The 17,446-nt window shown below is 43.8% G+C and overlaps 1 protein-coding gene and 1 pseudogene across 1 annotated transcript; both read right to left on the bottom strand.

Moving 5' to 3' along the window:
* Positions 1-1,823: 1,823 nt before the first annotated feature.
* On the bottom strand, positions 1,824-8,958 carry LOC147441958 (uncharacterized). The gene is made up of 6 exons (XM_086529547.1): positions 8,622-8,958; positions 8,489-8,546; positions 2,648-3,256; positions 2,356-2,583; positions 2,105-2,287; positions 1,824-1,925 (listed from the first exon to the last, which is right to left on the bottom strand). Exons 3-6 carry the CDS (start codon positions 3,152-3,154, stop codon positions 1,824-1,826), a joined length of 1,020 nt encoding a protein of 339 aa, XP_086385673.1. The 5' UTR covers positions 3,155-3,256; positions 8,489-8,546; positions 8,622-8,958.
* On the bottom strand, positions 8,542-11,026 carry LOC147441957 (uncharacterized; annotated as a pseudogene).
* Positions 11,027-17,446: the final 6,420 nt, after the last annotated feature.

Below are 17,446 nucleotides of genomic sequence, written 5' to 3'. Positions count from 1 at the left end.
GGCCTTGTAATCTGATGATGTTCGCAAAGATTCAAAGTCATGATATCCTAGTTGGGATGATAGTATTCGCTCACTGTTAGTGTTGTTTTGAACATCTTTTGCGTATAGTTGCATGCCTTATAATTTTCCCTTGCGTAGACGCACCCATATAGAACCAAGCACCTTGCCGATGATAATCTTCATCACTTTGAAGAACAAATTTTCAATATCTAAGGCAAAGTGTCTCCTTGTTTTTGAGCTCCCATTGTGCCACCTTCAAGTAATTTTTTTTCGCAAGGTTTGCGTAGGCTCTTCTTTTTCCAAAGAACAAAGCTGGAAATGATAATTCCTCGCAATCGGCATCATTGAATAGGCTCAACGGGGAAAATCCTTCACACGAAGCGGCGCTATGGACATGTGCACTGTGATCGATGACTTGTGAAGAATAGATACCATGGACAAGGGTGTCTAAATGTTCATTCACTAACTCATCAACCTCATCTTCTTCATGCAACACTACATCTGGACTCATGTGAAAACTAGAAACCCAAGCTTCATTAATGCAGGCTTTGTGCTCTATGTATAAAGGGGTGCCAATCAAATCTTTCAATGCTTGGAGCACATAAAAGGGACGTACACCACCACTAAGGTATGCATGCGCATACTCAAGTTTACGCTTAATCTCCACAAGGATTGTAGCGTGCTCATTACTAAAACGCGGCAAGATTTCTTGAATTCTTGTCAATTTTGCCATGACATTAACGACACTGCCTCGCAACCCAAACTGACCCTCATAATTGAGTTCTCGTATTTGAGTGAAAGGAATGTGAAGTGATACAAGGCGTTTCTCAATTGCATTTAACAATGCAATGCTTCCAATACTTTCATTGAGGAGAGAATGTGGATATATGCAAAAGAGCATCTTCCTTTGAGATTTCAAGCTTTGCTTACAAGAGAAACAAACTCTTTTGTCTATAGCAGAATTAAATGTTTGCAATCCCGTCAAGGTTTGGAGAAAAGATGCTTCGAGCAAACTCAAACAATGCAAACTCTTTTTGAACAAAAGACTACCACAACTTAAACATGTATATGCAAGAGTGTCTTGAATTTCCACTAAATATTTTTGTTTCCTAGATCTTTTATTAGATTGAGGCACAACATTGTCTTCATGCAACATTTTCCATATTAAGTAAACTTTTTTTTGAATTTGTTTCAAAGTGTAAGAAGAACAGACTTGTGTTCGAAATTGAGAAGCTATATGCAATGCTGTCTCATTTGGAAAAGTCTTCACAACATCCACCAATCTAACGGCAAGATCTTTAGGCCAAGAGCAACGCTTACGTTTCTTGATTGAAGCCGATTGTGGAAAAACAAACAATCCACCTTGACAAATAAAGACCAACAAGCCATGAGAAGAGGAAGAAGATGCAACACAAGGATTAGCATTGAAGGAATGATGATTTTGTTCTTGAAACACATGAACAATATATTGAAACTCCAAGACATAGCAAGCTAGAGTGATCAAATTGATTGAAAACAAAGCAAAATTTGTTCTTGTGCCCATACGTTGGCAAACTAGAGATTCAAGAGTTTTATCGTCAACATTACAAGCCACACACTCATCATTCCACAATTTCAGCCACACACTTGTGATCTCCAAGTCTTGAGAACGAAATTTTGCAACAATATGCTTGGACAAAATATTTTCTAGTGAATTGATAGAGATATCTACACCACATACAAACAACAATGCCCTTAAAACATCTTGATTACAAGGAGATGTCGTCCAAAAAGTTGAGTCCATTGAACATTGGATGTCATTTATACAAAAAACAATTTTATCGTCAAGAGATAATCCCGCCATAATGCTTAGATACAAGAGGATATTCAGCAGAATATGACCTTCCTAGAGGAGTGCAAGGTACATTAGCATAGACAGCATCTTCCTATTCAGATTTAAAGCTTGTTACATACCCCTGTGCATCAATTGAGAAATTCCCAGCTCTCTTCATTCCCACCAAGGAAGCTTTCAAACTCACTACATCAGTTTCATACAAATGCAAAAAAGAAGAGGGTAGGCGAAGGATTTGGTCAACAATCTTCCCGTGCAAGGTGACGGAAATACCTTTACCGTCACGAGGAACCAGCTTTGCTTGAAGAGCAAGAACTTTCCAAATTTCAACAACTTTGTTACAAGCGAAACAATGAGGATTAGAGCTTTGGCGACTGACTTTGGCAGATTTTCAAACTCCACATAAATACTCCAACCCAACGATGTTGACGTTAACAACCTCAAGAGAACCGAACACTTGAAATTAACATAAAGAAATCACATGATGCACAATCAATACAACGAACCTACCAATAAGAACTCACCGTTTTTCCAAATCCCATATTGGCAATTTTCTTAACACGGATATCTTTGAAAAGCAACTTCAATTGAGAGGGCAATGGCAGCAGGATAGTGTAGTCCACGACAGACAATGTGTTAGAGAATTGTTTGAAGACATTTATGTTGTGAGCCACACAATCATAAAATCCATTCTCTTTGACTTCATTGGATATGTTATAAAAGTCAGCCTTTCGAGAAGGTACAAACAAAAGCTGCAGCAATAACAAACAGTCAAAACACTATTAAGAAGACTTAGAGCTGTGTATAGAAGCTTACCATTGCTCTATCAACATCAGCAAGACCATCAGCAACAATAAGTCTAGTGCCACTACTACCATCACTTTTCGCCATGTTCTCCACCTTGATAACAGTAAATGCTACAGTAGGCACACCATCTTCAATTGAAGAAGTCCATGATGAGACAAGATCTTTAATCTTGTGCTCGGAAAAGAGAGTTAGCACAAATTCGAATGAAGGAGCCTTCACAATAGATGTAGTTGCATCAGCATAGAGAGCAAGTTGGCAAGTGCCTCCATCACTAGGATTCTTTTTCCTCACAACAGGGCCCTCAATACGTAAAAAATCACCCACCACAAATGTGTTGACAAACTGTTCAATATAATTTTTTGCCACAACAAAAGTGATAGTATGATGTGCAACCTTGTCCACAAGATCAACCTTCAAAAATCTGTTGTAATTTGCTTTTTGGATTTTATATGTGCCATACTTTGCGAGCACCTTGCCAACGAAGACAAAACGGTAGTTAATAGCATCAGAAAGCATGGATATAAGAAGCTCAGGCGTGATTGACTCAATGCCAATTGAGATCCAAAGGAATCAACTATAGGTCTTGGCTCTTCTTTAATAGATGCTAAGCCCAACGAACTGTAAAGAATGAGGATGCAAGAGAGCTACACAAGACAAGCACAAAGCACACAGAGATGGAAAGCTTCTTCTTCTTCTTCACAGAAAAGAGAGTACAAAATGACTAAGTGCTAAAGCTGAAAAGTAGCACATATGTACATGCGGTCACTAAGTGTGAACTCGCTAGAAGCGTACTAGGCTGGCACTATAAATGTAGTCCAGCTGTAGAATCACTGGCAGAGATCCTCCGTGTCGGTCACCTAACGCGCCAGTGAGTAAATGCCGTAAGCGGCCAAGACCCGTAGTGGATGCCAGCTCAAGGTGTAGAGCTCGACATCTCAACACTCCCCCTCGAGCTCTGCATGTCGCAGAGTCCAAGCATAGTCCGGAAACGTCGAAGCTTCTCAGCTCTGAGGGCCTTGGTAAAGATATCCGCTATATGCTCCTCTGTGCTGACGTAGACCAAGTCGATGTCGCCCGCCAACACTCGCTCTTGAACGTAGTGGTAATGGACCTCTATGTGTTTGGTCCTGGCATGGAACACTGGGTTCCTAGCCAACTGCATGCTGCTGAGGTTGTCACAATGGATGAAAATCTGCTGGTCCACCTGCAATCCCAAGTCCTCAAGTAATGTGCGTAGCCAAGCTACCTCGCACGCCGCAACTGCTGCACCTCTGTACTCGGCCTCTGTGCTCGATAAAGCAATCGTAGGCTGCTTTTTGCTGCTCCAAGTAACAGCAACACTCCCAAAAGAGAACATGAAGCCACTCGTAGATCTCCTATCAACAATGCTACCTGCCCAATCTGCATCTGTATACCCATACAATGCTAATGGTGCATCTGTTGCATAGAACAATGCGTAGTCAAGAGTACCTTGCACATACCTAAGTGTGCGTCGTACTCCATCCAAATGTGGCTTCCTCGGAAGCTGCATGAGCTGACTCTCCAAGCCTACTGTGTAGCTCAAGTCTGGCCTCGTGATAGTAAAGTAGATTAGACTACCCACAATCTTCATGTACATGTTGACATCCTCAACAACATCACCCTTCTCTGCACTCAGCTTTGCATTCACATCCAAGGGAATAGAAATTGGCTTACAATCAGCCATACCATACTTTGACAACATGTCCAAAGCATACTGTCTCTGTGATAGCCATACACCCTCTGGAGTCCTGATCACCTCAATGCCAAGAAAGTAGCGCAACTCGCCTAAATCTTTCATTTCAAACTCCTCTTTGAGAAGGCCCTTCACATGGTCAATCTCCATAGCATTGTCACCAACAATAATAAGGTCATCTACATATATGGTAATGACCACAATCCCCACATCACTCTCACGTACATAGAGTGAATGATCAGCATGAGCTCTCCTAAAACCAATACTGACAAGATACTTGGCAATCCTGTCATACCATGCTCTAGAGCCCTGCTTCAAACCATACAAAGCTTTGAGAAGTCTGCATACATAATCTGGGTAACCTGGATCGACATAACCAGGTGGCTGATCCATATACACTTCCTTTTGCAACTCACCATTCAAGAAGGCATTCTTTACATCCATTTGATGCATAATCCATCCTCTAGATGCAGCCACTGCTATGACAGCTCTCACAGTCGTCATCTTTGCCACTGGAGCAAAGGTCTCCTCATAGTCTATGCCATACGTCTGTGCATAACCCTTTGCGACCAGCCTTTCCTTGTGACACTCAATGTTACCATCAGCCTTATGCTTGGTTTTATACACCCATTTACAGCCAATAGCTTTCTTTCCACTTGGCAATGGCACCAACTCCCATGTGTCGTTTGCTTCCAATGCAGCCATCTCTTCATTCATTGCATCATCCCAATGCACGTTTCCAACTGCATCCTCAAAACATGTGGGCTCCACATCCTGTATCACCTTAGCCATGTAGGCTTGGTGATGCGCTAGATACCCATCATAAGTCAATTTCTGAACTGGATTTCTGACTCTATTAGATCTGCGTGGTCCTGGGTCACTCCTTTGCCCTCTAGCATCTTCTTGTACTTTCCTTACACCAGGTGTCCTGACAGCAGGAATTCCAAATTCCTCATCAAGACTTTGTTCAGAACCATCTGAATCCATGTCTACATGTGAAAAACCTGATGATGCATCAGCCATAAAGGGAGGTTCATCAACCTTTTCCTTTCCTTTTCGTGATACATTCCTTGTACCTATTGGTGGAGTAACCTGCGTACATAGTCTACCATTCCATGGTTTCTCAACAGAGCCACGAGAAGAGGACTCTTGTGGTCCACTCAAAACCTGTGACTGTGGCCTCACATTTTGTACAACCACATCATCTTTTACATCAGCCCCAATAGTGCCATGTGCATTACTGTACCAGCTGCTCATCTCATCAAAGACTACATCTCTGCTCACTCGTAATTCTCGTGTAGTAGGATTGTAGCACCTATACCCCTTTTGTTCAAGGGAATATCCCACAAGAATACATTTCTCTGCTTTAGGATCCAGTTTCCTACGCAACTCATCTGGTACATGCACGTAAGCTATGCAGCCAAACACTTTCAAGTGTGCCAAATCAGGCTTTCTGCCTGTAAACTTTTCCTCAGGCATTACATCATGCACCGCAGCTGTAGGCGTTCTGTTCATAATGTACACAGCTGTATTTACAGCTTCAGCCCAGAAATGATGAGGCATGTTCTTCTCATTCATCAATGCACGTGAAACCTCTGCAATGTGCCTGTTTTTCCTTTCTACGACCCCATTCTGCTATGGAGTATATCTGCATGTAAACTGCCTGCGTATACCATGCATTCGCAGAAAATCTGAAAAATCATTGGAGAAGTACTCTCCCCCTCCATCTGACCTCAATGTCTTGATTTGCATATCTGTCTCCTTCTCAATCATGACTTTGAAGTCCTGAAAGTGACCAAACACTTCACTTTTGTTACGCATGAAGTAGACCCATACTTTCCTTGTATGGTCATCAATGAAAGAGACATAATACCTGCAACCATGTATACTTGCAGTATCCGTTGGACCCCAAACATCTGTGTGCACCACCTCAAGTGGCTTTTTACATACATTGCGCTCATGTGGAAATGAGCCCTTTGACTGTTTTCCAAACTGGCATGCTGCACACACTTTATGCATTCCATCCACCTTGAATTTGGGCAAACCTTTTACAATCTGTTTTGATTGCATGCTGTGCAATCTCTGCTCATTGACATGGCCAATGCGTTTGTGCCAAATGTCAACATCAGCCACAACACCTGTGCCCTGTGCAAATAATGCAGCTTTTACCTCAGGCATGTCTACATTCAGCGTAAACATTCTGCCCACACATTTGCCCTCTGTGATCAGCTTACAGCCATTTTGGAAATCTTCTACATAACAGCCATTCGGATTGAAACGAACCTGCAAACCCTGCTCAACCATTTGTCCAACAGAAACAAGATTCTTTGTAATGTTTGGGACATGAAGTACATCTGCTAAGTACTTTGAGTTCCCACTCTTCGTATTTAGAGGTATGTCCCCTACATGAGCAATGGGGTGAGCTGTGTCATCTCCTGTCTGCACATAGCCTGACACATCTGGTTTGCGCATATCTCTAAACCACTCTCCACGAGACGTCATGTGATTAGAGGCACCTGAATCCACATACCAAACATCATCTTGGGTGGAATTCTCTGCAGTCATTGTATTCATTACATGCTGCATAACAAACATGCGCTCGTTTTGGCTGTCATCTGCATCTCTGCTAGTAGACGCATAGTTTCCATGTTCTCTCTTTCCACTTGCTTTTCCCTTTGGACAGTCACGTGACATGTGACCTCTTTCACCACAAGTCCAACATTCTCTGCTATCTCGAGTATGTTGCTGCCTGCTTGATCCTGCACCACGACCTCTTTGACTCCCCCTGCCTTGAGACTGGTTTCCCCTGCCACCTGTATTGTTTTGATTTGATTGACCTTCCAGAAATTGGCCCCTGCAACCCCTTGGGCCTCGACCACGACCTCTACCTCTACCTCTGTTGGAGTTAGAATAGAAGGCCTGTTCAGAATTATTTCTACCATGAGAAGAAGATGTGTCAAGGTTCTTCTCCTCAAGAGTAAGCATAGAAATCAAATATTGGAACACGGGGATGTCGTCTCTTGTATTCATGGAAGACCTGAAATGTACATACTCATCTCCTAGACCATCCAAGCATGCACGGACAATGTCATCGTCTTCCACTGAGACTTTAATAGATCCAAGAGCCTCAATGATACTCTTGATCTTCAAAGCATAATCATTGATGGAGAGGTTGTTCCTCTTAACCTGATTTAGCTCCGACTTTAGTTGAAGCTTCCTGGCCTTGGTGTTCACCTCGAACACTTTGCCTAAGTTTTTCCATGCAATGGCAGGGGTTTCAGCATCCTGTAGATAGCCCATCATGCCATCTGTGATGCTCATAGAAAGCCAATACATCACTTTGCTCTGGCCTTGTTGCCATTCCCTCAAAGCTTTCCTTTGTTCTGCTGTAGCATTTGCTTCGGGAATCTCTGGTTCCTTTTCATTGTCTCCTTCTACATAGTCCCAATAACCTTTTCCTTTTAGGAAATTTGTTATTCTGAACTTCCATGCAGGGTAGTTATTTTTCTCAAGCTTCTCAGTAACAATCTGACTGAAACCGTCAGACATCTTGAAGCACTAAGACAAAATAGCTGCAATCTGTTGAACCTGCTATCGTGGTACCTGTAACGCTTCCTACACTCAACGAGTGTCCACAATCAAGCGTACATACAACCATTGTACTTGTACAGTAAATCTCTGTATACTGCACTTTGGAGACCTGTTTAGAAACTTGTGCGAGAAACTTGTGCATCTGGTCGTGGATTGCGAACGAAGGGATTGTGATGCTCTTGCTCTCTTAGCCTCTCTTGCCTGCACCAGGCTCTGATACCATGTAAAGAATGAGGATGCAAGAGAGCTACACAAGACAAGCACAAAGCACACAGAGATGGAAAGCTTCTTCTTCTTCTTCACAGAAAAGAGAGTACAAAATGACTAAGTGCTAAAGCTGAAAAGTAGCACATATGTACATGCGGTCACTAAGTGTGAACTCGCTAGAAGCGTACTAGGTTGGCACTATAAGTGTAGTCCAGCTGTAGAATCACTGGCAGAGATCCTCGGTGTCGGTCACCTAACGCGCCAGTGAGTAAATGCCGTAAGCGGCCAAGACCCGTAGTGGATGCCAGCTCAACGTGTAGAGCTCGACATCTCAACACGAACGACTCACACCGACGGAGGGAGTGGCAATCCCGGAAGAGCTAAGTGGTGTTCACCCTACAACACATGGCACACGATACTATTATTATCAATTACACATTGGTTAGCCACAGAAATTGGAAACAAAGATACCTCTCACAGTGGCCATTCCTCTTGCAATACTAAGGGCCTTTTGAACAGATTTTGGAGACGTTTTATTTAACTTGGCTTTGGGACTAAGCTTTTTAAATACTGAGTTTGGAGAACCCACTAAACTACTTGACAATCCAAGGCCCCCACTTTCAGACACAACTTCATGCAAGTTTTCAGTTCTAGGAGTTGCGCTTAAAGTTTCAAAGTAGTCATTGCTTGAATTTGTAGTGAAAGAATCTATAATCAAGAGCAAGTTCAAAACAGTTTCCAAGATAAGCAAGACAGCAAGACTCTTAAGCACCAAAAGAGGAAACGAAATGCAGAGGTATATTACCATCCATATCCGAATGCATAGGGCCTTGGTATAGAGAGTGATGCTATGCTTTGATAATAGATGTGGCTGTAAAGTTTAAGAGATTGTAGTATAGAGGGAGTATAACTCTCAACAAGAGTGATCTCAAAATAGGAGGCTTGTAAAATGTGATGGTTCTTCAAAATACCTTTAGCTTTTATATACTTATAACTCAAAGAGTGAAACTTGATGGATAATCTTGAGTACTTCAAGAAAGATAGTTTGAAAGTTCCACTCAAAGGTTGGCAGTAAATGCATATTTTTACATTTGTTATCATCTATCATTATATAATATTGGGTCACGACCTGTACACTCCATAGAGAGAGAGAGAGAGAGAGAGAGAAAGGGCTCCTCTTTTTATTAACTCTACCTCGACTTTTGCAATAATAATAAAAGCTACAAACAAAAAATGTTAACTCAACTATTACTAGAGAGAGGAGAGAAGAGAAGACAGGTGCATCCTAAATAAACTCAACTATTATTAGAGAGAGGAGAGAGGAGAGAGGAGAAGAGAGGTGCAAGGCTGCAAATGAAATGAGAATTACAACTAAAGTAAATTAAGACATCTAAAAAAGAGAAACTAATATCTTAGAACTTTATAAAAATTTGAAGTAAATGATTCTAAATCACCACATCAAAACGGATTTATTTCCATTCTTACTTTATAATATTAACAATGAACCTTGAGATCATTGAATATAATATTGAAAGTTGAATCTTTTTTTTTTACATTAAAAAAATAACCGCATAGCCATAAATTTTCAATGTCAAATCCCTAACCTAACCACATGCTCAGCTAGTCCAAATAATCCATCAATAGGATTAAATCATGGACCAAGATTGCATCATAGAATGTGGAGTTCATCGTTTTTAATTAAGAGCACCTTGACACAATACCAAAATAATTTTTTTATAGCAAACTAAAGCACAAAATCTATCAACAACATAGACAAACTTCGAGAAATAAATAACTTTGAAAACATTGCGCAATTTCAAACTTAATCGTCGACACCATAAAAGTTACATCTACAGTCTTCAAGTTATTCAGCCCGTAACATACTGTGCTTGACCTCCACATACAATCAGCCACCCAACCATCCAATCCCGTTAATGGCTCCGTACCACCCTGCAAAAAATAGCAAATTGTTAAACAAAACAACCTACGGAAATCAAAGCAACAAATCAAATAGAAAAAGATTCTCTTTGTAGCATACTGAAAATTAACGCAAAATGTCGTCGACAAGCCACATGCGACACCGAACAGCCATAGACCGGCAGGCGGGACAACACAGCAGAGCAGCGCAACACACCGCAGCAAAGATGCACAATAGAACGGCCCGATCCACCACAGACCGACGGAGAGGACGACAATGCAGCACGACAACACCAGAAGCAGCAGCAGCAAAACAGATCGGCGTCCAAGGTCTGTCCACAAGTCGATGAAGGAGACATCCTAACAAAGCAGCAGAACCCCGATGCACAGAGCAGCACGGCACACAACAAAACGGTCTGATCCACCACAGACCGACAAAGAGGACGACAATGCAGCACGACAACACCGGAAACAGCAGCAGCACAACAGATCGACATCCAAGGTCCGTCACAGATCGGAGAAGGTGACGTCCTAACAGAGCAGCAAGACCCCAATGCACAGAGCAACACGGCACCACATCTTCAAGGCCCACTTCAGATCGACGAAGGGGACGAGAAAACAGAGAAGCACAACCCCGAGATACAGAGCAACACAGCACCAAGGCACGACCCCAATCCACCATAGACCAGCGAACCAAGAACACGAGGCACCCGTAGAGAAACACAGCAGAGCACAAGCGCGGCCCAAATCCGCCATAGATCGGCGTGCAAGACGGCAAACCACAGCAACGCAAGACCGCGGAGAGGCAGGGCATTGAATCACGCCCAACAGCGCCATAGACCAGCGAGAGGAACCATGCTACACAAGCCACCCATTTCTCAACAACCTCATGCAGGAAGCAGGACAGCAGAGCACAAGCGCAGGCCAGAACCGCCACAGGCCGGCGAGTAGGGCGACATGCTGCCATGGCTTCATGCACGAAGCATGACAGCACAACGAGAGCGGAGCAAGACAATAGAACAGGAGCGCGGCCCAGAACCACCACAAACCGGCGAACAGGACGACAAACGAGAGCAACACAAGAGCACGTAGAGGCACCCAATGCATAGCGTGCACGCACGACCAAGAACCGCCATAGGCCGACGGCCCTTGAGCACGCCTTCCCTACCCTACTAGGGCTTCATGAGCCCTAACCCTAAGGAGACCTCCATCCACGGAGCTCAAGGATTCTCCACTCCAAACGAGGGAAGAAATGAAATGCATGCACTCATTATAAGCCCTCCCACCAACCCCACTTTAAGCCTTCCAGCTTGCAGCTTGCACCCAACGTTTACCACTCAAAAGAAACGGAATCCAATGCACCTATCCTCTTAAGAGCCACTCAAAACTATGTAGGTTATTTTTTATTTCTCACATTTATATATAAAATACATGTGACATTTTTCACAAAGAAAAAAGGCAAACCACCACTATGGCCTTAACCCTTTGGGCATGCCAAAAAGGGAAACCACCACTATGGCCTTAGCCCTTTGGGCAGGCCAAAAACAGTTACCAATATGACAAACCTACGCTACATGTTTATAACAGAAAACATCACTGGGCGAGATTAGGATGTAACTTGAATTTCAACTTTACCATGTATGTAGAGCTTAAGATGGAGGCGAGATAAGGTCTAGCAAAGCTGAGGGCGCAGATGGATCGAGGAGTGCTGAGAGGTACGCCATGTGAGGTTGATTGTGGCTCGTGGGTGAATGAGAACTTAGAAGCTCAGTGATTTGTGGGCCTGCTCGCGACCTGCTGCCGTGTCTGTCCCCGAACCTTGTTGCAGGGACTCGGTCTGCAAAATTGGATCATTTTTACTTCATTAGCGAAGTGGCGAGTTTTCACTGCTTGGCCCCTCAGCAGCCCACGTGGCTGCACCTCATCTCTTTTAAAAAAATAGCGCCGACGCTGTGAAGCTCTAAAAAAGCAGCGCCGTCAGCTCTAAAAAGCGTCGTCAAACGCAGCAAACAAGCATAATAACAAAAAAACGCAAGCCCGTCTTCTCCACAGGCAGTTTGAAGCATCAAGCGACACAAGCAAAACAGACAAAACGACACAAGCAGGTCTCTCTCTCTCTCTCTCTCTCTCTCTCTCTCTCTCTCTCTCTCTCTCTCTCTCTCTCTCTCTCTCTCTCTCTCTCTCTCTCTCTCTCTCTCTCTCTCTCTCTCATCCACCATAAAGGAAACGCTCGTCCCCTCGAGCCAGGCTATCAAAATTATGTGTGTGACGTTCTAGGTTCGCAATAAACCTTACGATGCTTGCTCGTCAACTTTGAGACCGCATTAATTTGATGGGGTCTGGTTTAAGCACGGCCTACTGGATTCAAGTAGAGGGAAGATCTGTCTCAGGATGCTTGCTCATCGACTTTCAAGCCGCATTAATTTGATGATAAGCAAGGGGTCTGCTTTTAGCAGGCCTATTGGATTCAAGTAGAGGGCAACTCTCTCTCTCTCTCTCTCTCTCTCTCTCTCTCTCTCTCTCTCTCTCTCTCTCTCTCTCTCTCTCTCTCTCTCTCTCTCTCTCTCTCTCTCTCTCTCTCACACACACACACACACACACACATATTCTAGATTTCCCACACACTTGCTCTCCTCTCATGCTCCCGAATCTCTCTCTCTCTCTCTCTCTCTCTCTCTCTCTCTCTCTCTCTCTCTCTCTCTCTCTCTCTCTCTCTCTCTCTCTCTCTCTCTCTCTCTCTCTCTCTCTCTCTCTCTCACACACACACACACACACACACACACACACACACACACACACACACACACACACACATTTTCGAGCTTTCCCACACACTTGCTCTCCTCTCATGATCATGAATGAGAGAGGGAAGTCCCTTCAATGAAGATTCGAACCTTCAAATGAAATCAAGCAAGAAGGTAGCAAAGGACCCGCGAGCGTGTGGTAGGTCACCGCAAGCGAGCCCACCGCTGGTAACAAGAGCAACGGAACATTAACCTGTCGAGCAGGAAAGAATATTTTGAAAGAAACACACAGTCGCCCTCGTGTAGGACCCTATAGCTTGTGTGTAGGCGCAGCTATGGCGGAGCTCTTGCCAGGCTTGAACGACAAGGTGGCTTTGCTTTGCCTCGCCAGGGTTCCTCGCATCTATCACACAGCTCTAAGAACTGTTAACCAAGGCGCTTGGCAAGATTTGAACGTGCGGCCAAGAGCTTCTGTTGATGCAGCGTGCAGCACTGAAGAGAGGCTGCGGTGTGCTCCACCATGTCAAGTGTGCAGGGGGACCCACCAAACCGTAGCTTGACGTCAGTGTTGGCCAAAGAGCCAGTCATGCTTGTTGCCTTTTCATCAAAGCAGCATAATATGCCTTTGCATACTCTTCCTGCCAATATAGCCTATAGACCTTGTGTGAAACAACGAACAATCTGGAATTTTCAAAAGATCATGAGACTCCACAAAGGTAGTTTACACACCTCATTTTTAAGCTTATCCCTGACATGACCCCGACGGTATGACTATGATGAAGCTCCTCTTCTTCATCGGTAGCAGGCGACTCAGTCCGCCTCAACTTCATCAATCGTTCATCGGAATCTATGTGCTTCAAAACCTTTTTGACTGTATTTCGAGTCCCGCAAATGCTTCCATTGATGCCTTCACTAGCAAGTATGATACCTCTTGAGACACGTTGTTCATATCAATCATAAATTTGTAAACAATCAAAACGGGAAACGTATCAAGACATCTTATACATTCGACCTCCCGGATACTGATCACTCAAGGTAAGAGATGACAACTAGAGCCTCATGAGACAAAGTCTGACTGATACCACAAGTCCTCTAAATGTAATTACAGAAAACCCCACCTCTTAGCCCTGAAATCTTCAAGCATCAATACCATAGATTTTGTAGGCCAAGCTCCTCCCTATTCGTTCCAGCAGTAGAAGGTCGACAATGTCACTGTTTTCCTCGTCGCCATGTTCGAATTCACCTTCACCTGCAGTAAAGCCTTTGCGCCTTCCCAGCCTAGCAATCATAGCAGTTATGTGTGTATGTCCACCTTCAACTACCTTACTCAGCTCGTTTCTGTAGCCGCAACTACTTATGGCCTAACTCTATTGTGTTTCACTGCAGACAAATCAAGAGAAACTTGGACACAACTCCTCTACATTTGCAACAGCGACAAATTCCAACGTGCGGTGACTAAGAAGTGCCACATTTTTATCTTGAACACTGAGGACACGGTAAAAAGGAACACACTGAAAATTGCATGCTGCCGTGGGAATGGCACGTTTCCTCGTATTATAAACATTGGGGAGGACTATGCAAACTCCCCCGTGCAGGGACACTAGCACGTTTTCTTTTTTTTCTATAACATAAGAGATAAAGAACACATACAAATAATGAGATTACTCTTAGAACCTTCAGCATTGTGCGCTCACTTTTCTAACTCTTCGTACTTATTCTTTGCAAGGGACATTCAAGAAATCAGCTATCGCTTGCCTCTTCTCGGTCCGACACCCCACAACAGCACAATCCAGCATCAGGTACATAGTTGTTTCAAACGCTTGAACTATTTGTTGCTTAGCCGTGACTAGTAACTAAATATCACAAGGTTCTGATCACATTGAACCATTAAGATTGAGTCCGACTGAAGCCTTCAATGGACCATCACCGAAAGCATAGGATACACCTCAGCAGATCGAAAGCGAAACATCGCACTTCAATCAAGAATAAGGCTAGATTTCTACCATGCTCACAATCATGGATTGATATCGTCAATTTAGTGCACCGATGGAGTTCAGAAATAGCAACGATATTCAGACCTTTAAGCATATGCTTTGTTTGTGGTGTAGTTTTCATCCAAAGAAGTGCCTCTTTTCATTGTACTCGATCTCCAGACGAGACATCGATTGCAATGTTTGCTAGCAGTCTACTGGTATCCAGCTTAGAGGCTACACAAATAGGAACGCAATGGGTGCAGTGCTCCGCTTGTGAGAACTCAAGCGCATGTCGCAGATATTGTGTGCCCTTACTTCCAGACTACACCAGAAGAATATTGACCGGAAATCAGCTTCACATTCAGCTACTGAGCGTCATCGACATATCTGTCAACGCCATCTCAACAGTGACAACAATTGCATGTGGTACACTAGACAGACGTTCAATATTAGATAATCCTCTGCTACCATGGAGTAAAGAGCATAGAACAACCTTCACAGAGCAAGATCTAGCTACATCACAAGTGGCAGACATACTTGCATTCAATCTTGAGAACAACTTCGTACTACAGAAGTACATGTCGATGGCTGAACGGCCGAATAAGAAGCTTGGCCTCTGCATACTAAGTCAAGATAGTGTGAGCAAGATCATTCAACAACAACAAGACAACACACCTTTTGCACTGATGGCGCAACTGGACACGAGTTTGATGTTTGGTATCATTGAAAACATCGTTGAACCGGCCAGGAGAAGAGCATTCACTGCTAGCGATACTTACGAATTTGCTTCTTTGTAGCTCCGTGGGCGTCAACAGTTGCTAGAGAGAACAGTTACTTTCAAGCCCAACGGCATGCCTGCCGCATCAAGCTCCGTGAACGACATCACAATAGAGACAGTAGGTTTCCATTCCTGTTCCATCAACTTCAGTATATATGTAAAGATACGTGCATCGACTCTGTTCTCCGTTTACACCCTGTACAAGCCATACCTGCTCATAATGTACCAACTAAAGCAGGCTCTTATGTTGGCTAACAATACACACACGAGCTTGTTGCAAAGGGACATTGACAAGTACAAGAAGGCCAATCGTACGGCAACTGACGAGGATATTGTGAGACATGTGCTTCGGTATAGCACCCCTTCCAGCATGCCAGGCTCCTGCTCGTGGCACTGCAAGAACCTAAAGGACTTGATAGCAATGGTGGACGAATGGGGAATGCCTGATTTCTTCTTGACTTTCACTCCTGATGAGGTCATAGACACAAGATGGCCTGAGATTAACACGATCGAGCTAATTGCATGTCATTTGAACGCCTCCTTCACTTGGACAGACTGCCCAGTTGAATGCGCCCTCACCTTCCACACTAAGTTCCAAATGCTTATGTCCAAATATATACTTGCGAAAGGTGTGTTCGGCTGTGTGCAACACCACTTGGTTAGATATGAGGTCCAAAATAGAGGATCACTGCATGCTCATGTCATACTGTGGATGCATGAACAAGACAAAGAGCAACTATCTGCTGAGATAATTGCATACATCCCGCTAGAAACTAGCACTGTTGTTTTGCCAGAAGTCAGCCGCCTCCGACAACTCGTACTCAGGAAACAACTTCACAAGTGCCGTACAAGTTGCTACCACGGTCAAAGAGATGGAGTATGTAAACACGGTTTTCCATTTCATGCGCAGCCTAATCCAAACCCAGTCTTCAACGAACAAAATCACAGATGGCAATACTTCAGGCCTCGACATGAAGACAGAAATGTCGTACCGTACCACCCTATACTGCTTCTGCTATGGGGTGCACATATGAATATACAGCGGGTCACCAATTCATCATTGTCCTACTACCTCCTGAAGTATGCACTCAAAACTGAACCAATGCGCCATCTCAACATCCGCTCAGAAGATGTAGAGCGCTTAAGCCTAGGTGGCCTTGACATTGTGAAATTGAAGCTGATCTCAGCCTCTTTACTGTCAAAGCCTATCTCAGCAAACAGAAGTGGCATTAAATTGTTTGCAAATCCCAATCATTTCAAAGAGTGACAACGTCCAATACGTCGACTCATCACCCCCGGCAATACGACAACGAATAATTTCTCACAACAATGATGTCGTGATGCACCCTGTCGATCTGTACTGCGCACGACCACAAAGTCTGGAGAATCTTACATTCTACGACTTCCACAAGAATTACACAGTGACGAAGGAAAAAAAAGGGAGAAAAAGTATTTCAGAGGCGAACACGTACGGCCAACCGCTGGAGCAGCAACACCGACTGGTCCATTTCACAGACTTCCACCCAGGGCATCATCCGGAGGCTTTCTTTTACAACGTGCTGCTAAAGAGCATCACCTTCAGAAATGAATCCCAGCTGCTCTCACCGGAGAACACGTCCAGGTCATACTACCTTGAGTGCAAACTTAAAAATTTGATACTGACAGATGAGGACCTTGAGATGTACATCACAGAGTATACACAACGAAATATGCTCACAACAAATCAAACACACCAATTTCACAACATGATACTACAAAAGACATCGTCAACAAAGGCTGCCTCCTTTCAATCTCCAGATGTGCAAACAGACTACGAGCAACATGACACAACTTCTCGTATCTTTGCCCTTCTAAACGAGCTTCAAAACGTCCAGAACGCGTCAC

The sequence above is a fragment of the Adiantum capillus-veneris genome, chromosome 14 (assembly GCF_014529385.1).
Source record: "Adiantum capillus-veneris isolate H3 chromosome 14, ASM1452938v2, whole genome shotgun sequence".
Lineage (NCBI taxonomy): Eukaryota > Viridiplantae > Streptophyta > Polypodiopsida > Polypodiales > Pteridaceae > Adiantum > Adiantum capillus-veneris.
Note: the sequence above shows the minus strand (reverse complement) of the source record. Positions and strands in the feature narration are given on the sequence as shown.

Coding starts and splice junctions, on each gene's coding strand:
- LOC147441958 (XM_086529547.1), bottom strand. CDS start 3,154: ATGCTTTCTGATGCTATTAACTACCGTTTTGTCTTCGTTGGCAAGGTG. Junction 2,584..2,647: donor CTGATGTTGATAGAGCAATG/GTAAGCTTCTAT, acceptor TTATTGCTGCAG/CTTTTGTTTGTACCTTCTCG. Junction 1,926..2,104: donor GGTTCCTCGTGACGGTAAAG/GTATTTCCGTCA, acceptor AAATCTGAATAG/GAAGATGCTGTCTATGCTAA.